This window comes from Charadrius vociferus, unplaced genomic scaffold (genome assembly GCF_000708025.1).
Source record: "Charadrius vociferus isolate BGI_N301 unplaced genomic scaffold, ASM70802v2 scaffold59, whole genome shotgun sequence".
Classification (NCBI taxonomy): Eukaryota; Metazoa; Chordata; class Aves; order Charadriiformes; family Charadriidae; genus Charadrius; species Charadrius vociferus.
The window spans coordinates 1,652,612-1,658,611 of record NW_009661371.1 but is presented as its reverse complement, the minus strand read 5'-3'; the positions used below and the strand labels follow the sequence as shown (position 1 = coordinate 1,658,611).

Genomic DNA, 6,000 nt, shown 5'->3' with positions numbered 1-6,000 from the left:
AGACTCTCCTGGACTCAGAGGGATACATTTCAGATGTAGTACATATTTGTACAGCGGAACAAACCAAACCCATGATCCAACCACCCTCCCTGCTTGGGGACAGGTATGGTTTAGAGCCAGGTCAAAATTCTGAGCCCTGGCTACGCCCAACCCATATAGCCAGAAGATTGAAAATACTGGTTTTAACTTTGAGCTCCTCCATTGCTCTTATCCAGTGACAGGCGATAGGTAGAAGCTCCTGGTGAACCCTCATGTGTTTCTGAGTGAGGTGGGCACGAGGTTGGGGCAGTGGGTGAAGAGGACACGGCAGCGGGGACGGGGGGCACAGCCGTGTCCCACAGTCTGCACCCCCAGCCAGAGACCACCAGGGGAGAGCGAAAGTCAGAAGGAAGGAGGAAGGGAGGCAGGAGTTACCTGTCCCCTTGCCACCTCCATCAACCATGGCACCACGGACCTCCATGCTAAGCAGTGTATCCTGGTGAGGCTCAAGACCTTCCGACCCCTGTCATCTGCAGCCATCGTCACGCTGATGTCTAAGTACTTTCCAGCTAAGCCACCTGCTCCTAACAAAAAAAGATGTGGTTTACTGCCTTTTCCTCTTCCCAGCTCAAACCAGCCCAAAATACTCAGTTACAGGCTGCTGAGTGAAGCAGCCACTCTTCCCGTTTGCTGGAGAGACCCTCGCTTGGCGGGGTCAGCTTTTGGGATCACAAATGCATGCAGTGTCCCACCACGCTGGGGCGAGGACGACAGCTTGGAAACCAAGGCCGGGGGGAGGCACTACTGAAATCTGCTTGCTCAACTACCCTGGAAAGCAACCTAAAACCTTCCTGCTAACACACATAAGTGACTTTTTGTGTCAGATTTCTATTTGTGTGATGTTCATCCCGTGACACTGCATGTTGATGGAGGGAGATGGTAGCAAAGTCGGGAGCCCAAAAAGCAGAAGAGTGGAGGATCTCGCTCACCTACAGCCTAAAGGTGCTTCAGCCGAGTTAGTGCTGGAAGAGCAACTTCTTTTTTTTTTTCTTTCTTCTTCTTTCTTTTGCAATCGTTGCTCGCTTGACAGGCCCAGACGGAATTACATCACTTCCTAAAACCCATCAAAGAGAGTCCATCTCCTGCAGAAATGCGGCTCAGATGCACCCCGGCAGGAAACAGGAAACGTCAATGTTCGGGTGCAGCAGGAGCCAGCCCCCAGCGCCCCTCAGGTGGCAGCGCCGCCGAGGCAGCATGCGAAAGCAAAACTTCCTCGCCCTGCTTTCTGCCTTGTCGCTGGCTGGAGGATCTGCCGGCAACGGTGAGTAAGAGAGCACCTTTCTTTTGCCTTCCGAGGTTGGGACCGCGTTTCGCACCCGCAGCGATGGGACCGAGTCGGAGGGCAACACACCCTCCCAGCTGAGCGCAAGGAGAAGATCTGCGGGGACTTGCTCCCGCTTGTTTTAGCTGTGCTCACCCTCTCTTGTTTTCAGCTGCCTGTCTTTCTCTAAGCTTTGACTTTTTTTCCTTAGACCTAACCCCAAACGGCAGCAACTGAATCCTACAATTCCTGCCTAATTTCCTAAATTGCTGGTGTGAAGGGAACCGGAGTTTCCGTGCTGGCCCACCAGGCATTTTGGCTCTAATTTTAATGATTTGTTGTACTTTTTTAACCCCACACCCATACTTTCAGCATTTAATAGTAAAGTTAAAGACGGAGCACCGCTTCCATTCAAAAGCCGACTGCTGATTTCCGTAGTCCCGGTGCACTGAAACCGGTTTAACAAAAGAGCAGCCAGTTCCGGAGACAAATATTTTGAATTCTCGGCTGCAGAACAAAGTGGTCGGCACTGTGGGTTTAGGTCCTGACCTTCTAAAGGGAAGAACCACAAGCGTAAAAGCCACGTGTGACAAAATGCTGAAGTGCTGGTGAGTCGCTGCAGAGGCTCTCACCCCGTTCGCAGGAGGTAGTTTGTTCCACTGGCATTTCAGCAGCCAGTGACTGCGCAAGACGGGCAGCTCTTTTAGGAAAACCTTGCCAGGTGGTGTTTATATGCCTTTTGGTGTCAAACAAATCAATGCTGAAATGCCTCAGTATGGACGAGAAGTGTTTGCTGACGCTGTGCTGCGGTAGCGAGCGGGAGCTCTCCAGAAATCAGGGAGAGAGGATGGTCACTCTCAGATATCACTGGAGTTCTTCTGTTAAGGTTTTAAAATGCATTGGTGAAATAAGTGGTTTGACATGGGTATTTTTTTTGCTGAAAAACAGCACTATAAGCAGGGTGTAAAACTGGGTTGCGGGCTCCCAGCGTGCTGCTGAGCCGCTCACAGTTAAGCGTCTTGCTTGGCTGTAAGAGTGAGCTAAGCAAGGTATAAAATAATTTGGTCTTGTCTGCATTACTACAGCCCTGCTGTGTTACAGACATGTTAGGAAAATATGATGTAAGTGTTGAAGGTAGCTCGGAATCAAAGTGATCAGAGGAAAAAATCCCGCTATGGATAGAGCAAAACGGAGGTCCCGGGGAAACGGAGGGGTGCGATGCGAGCAACACAGTGATCAGGCTCCAGCTTCCTCAGCTCATTTGCAGTGTAGCGATCGCTAGTATTTCATCACCAATCTCCACAGGGCAGTGGGACGCCTTAGTCCCTGACCCCCCAGCCCACAGCTAGGCACCCCTGCCCTTCTTTCCAGTGGGCATTACAGCGCTGCACAAAGCACCAGGCAGATGTCACCTACTAGATGCCCCCACCTAATCCCCACTGCCTTTAGAGGCTTCCTACCAGTAGGTCCACGTTTAAATTCTGGTTGATTTTGGAACGGTTCCTCCATGGGAGTGAGTCAGTCCTGCCAGAGCTCTCCCCGACTGCTCTCAGCCCGGGCTCTCCTGAGCCAGCCCCCAGCTGCTGGGGGAAAGGGAGGAGAGCACCTGCCCAGGGAAGAGCAGGGACCCTTGCTCCCCACACAAAGGTGGCTTTTGCTTGTGTAACTAGCCCCAAAATGTACTTGCGGCTTACTCTGACTGCAAGGGTGGGAGGGGGGAAGTTGTGAACTTGGGCCTCAGGGGAGAAATTGAACTGGAAGGAGAAGAGTTTATGTAGAGGCATATATACCCCATAGGCACTGGTGGGTTGGGACTCCTCTGCTGAGGGCAGCCAGCCGGGGGCATCCTTTGCTGTCACCCCTGCTTGCTTACAGATCAACAGGACAGGGCCTTTAAAGGAGCTTTTTTCCTACAGTCCCAGACACAGTTCTCACCTTTAAAGTGGTCTGCTGGAGAAGAGGAGTAGAAGCTCTTGGGGATCTCCCAGGTCTCACCTCTACTGTCTAGAAACCACTTACAAAATAGGTGATAGGAGTATGATTAAATCTTGCAGCATAGACAGATTGAAGCCTTTATAAGTTCTGTTCCCATACCTTGCTGGAGCCTTGTAAAACCCAGGCCTTGCCATTTGGATTGTGATTAACAGACGGGTTTCTCCCGGCTATGCTACAATTACTCTAAGCTGGAAACTCTAAGAGTGTGCCTGAGGTCTCAGCACTGGGTGCCGGCCCTCTCCCAGCTCCACACTGAGGGGACATGGGGTTTGCACCAGTCCCCTTCCCCATGCCCATCCCCTTGCTTTATCCAGGCAGCAAGCCCTGCTGGTGACCTGCTGAGGGCCAGCAGTGGCCCTCCCTGCTCTGGGTGGTGGTGGTCACTGCTCAGCCTCGCAGCAGCCCTAAAAACCTACCTAGGTATGTGCTGACCCTAGGAACAAGTATTAAGGCCCTTACTATAGCTTATAGGAAAAGGCTCTGACCCTATGGGCATTTCCCAGGGTACGCGATCTCCCCCTGTGCTTGGTGAAACACATGGGAAATTGCAGTGTAAGTGGTCTGATGTGGGGAGCAAGAAAATGCGTGAGGGAGAGGAGCAGTAAAGCATGTAAAGTTGTTAAGTTGAAGAATTGGGATGGTTGCAGGTAGTGCTTTGATTTGGCTGTGTCTCTGTGCTACTGTTTTGAGCTGTCATTCAAAGAAATGCTGCTATCAAAGATCCAGATATTCAGCAGCTTGTGCCGTAAGCGGAGGCAGCAGTTCTCTCTTTGGCAGAGAAGTGCCTTTTAGGTAAAGTCCCCTACAAAGCCAAGGTCTCTAAGGGAGTGATATTTTTGACCTGTTCCCCCCTACAGTAATGAACTCGGGAATGGGTTTGAACGCATCAGGATTGCCTGTTACAATTTTCTAGCAAAGCAACAATATAGGAAATACAGACTTGTTACATCCTCTCTTTCCAAAGTGCAGACCCCTAAAGTGCAGATGAAAAACCCTTTCTACTGAACACATCAATTCCTTGTACCTATTTACTCCTATTCATCCCGTCTATCCACACACACAAACTTCCACTGTGTTCTATTCAAGTGCTTCAGGGGCATTTCAGAAAAATCTCTCCTTTACATCTGCAGTATTGTATACTTAATTTCAGCCACTGACCCCAGGCTGTGTTCCCTCAAGAGATTTTATGACAGCCAGAGAGCCTCCGGAGCTTTTGCATCTTTAATTTCATGGTCCTCCTGTGAGCAAGGAGCACTGAGAGATTCACATCACAGTGAGGTCATACGGGTATCACTGAGGCAGAACTGGAAGGCCATGAGATTAAGTAGATGCAACTAAATGTGTGAATTCGTCTGGAAAACCAATAGTACTGGGGGTAAGAAATGAGACCGTGGGTTCACAGTTTGACTCTAAGATGCGTGACTGAATTTGCAACACCGGCAGTTAAGGCAGCACTTCAGCTGGATGGAAGTACAGTGAGGAGGAAGCAGTTTCCATCATCTAGAAATGAACTCAGTTGTTTCCTCTTTCAGGTTATACCTAGATAACACTTTCTAAGCACCCCATTTTAATAGGATCTTGTCTGCAGATTAGCCATCCTGAAATGTTTGTGCCGCCTCATCGGGAGAGCGTGTGCGCCCGACAGCTAGCCTGCGGGCTTTATGGATTCCTCTTCTAGCCAGACTTTTTTTTAACAGGCAGCTGGGGCAGCCCCGGCCACGGCAGGGAACGGCCCTTCTTACAGCAGCGTGAAACGCAGCGAGAGGAACAGAACAGGGGTGAGTCAAGCAATAGGAGAGAGGATCATACGCACCACGTGGAGTCGTGTGACTATACCACCAGAAGGAATGCGTGTATGGAGCAGAGTCGTATAGGATGTGGTAACTTTACTCCAGTATGCACAGCTTTATAGCCTTTTCTTGTTTTGTCACCCGCTTGTGAGCCTTCCTTTCGCTGCATTTTTATAGCTTATAGGAAGGTTTGGAGAAATAGAAAATTCCCTTTCAAATTAATGAGCTTGACTACACCATTGATTTAGCTCTTGCTTTTCCTCTATCCCGCCCCTTTTTCTTCTGTAAGTAGGTACTGTAGTGTAATTTGAAAAATTCCCTTCAGAGACCCCAATCCTCAAGTCTGATGAGAAGGCAGGAGGGAGACCGATGATTTACAGCAGAACCGAATGTGCTGTCTGCTGGCTATTTCCCTTTGCCTCACATCCAACCAAAATCAGAAACCTGTTTGCCCACTTACTTCATCAAGAAGCTCACATCGCCACCTCCAAGTGCTACAGCACAAGCCTCAGAGGAAGAAATGCTGCAACAACAGAAATGTTGTTTGTTTGTTTGTTTGAGATGCAGTTGTTTGGACTCTAGTCTATGAAGCTGCTCGGTATATTCAACTCCCCCTGTCTCCCTTGAAAGGCAGCCTTGCGAGCACCTCCAAAACTCACACAAAGTCCATCAGTAATCTGAGCATATTTTTAAAGCACAACAGACTGAATAATATCTTACTCCATGGTATCTGCATAGAGGGACATAGCCTTTTTGTAATTCGTAAGAACTGTAATGGAACCTTTTTTGAGCCACTTGCGCTTGCTCGGGCATTTTGGTCCCCTGAGGACTAGATCCTCTAATACATCAGTGGTGGGAACCTGAGGACTTCTTAGCTTCCAGCTCCAGCTTCTTAGCTTCCAGTTCCAGCTGTGC

General features: G+C 49.5%; 1 protein-coding gene across 1 annotated transcript in view; it reads left to right on the top strand.

The window, feature by feature from the left end:
* Positions 1-1,170: 1,170 nt before the first annotated feature.
* Positions 1,171-6,000, top strand: part of TMEM154 (transmembrane protein 154) — a 44,718-nt gene continuing 39,888 nt past the window's right edge. Inside the window, exon 1 of the mRNA XM_009893764.1 lies at positions 1,171-1,300. Within this exon, the coding sequence (XP_009892066.1) occupies positions 1,171-1,300 (130 nt within the window). The remainder of the gene's footprint in view (positions 1,301-6,000) is intronic.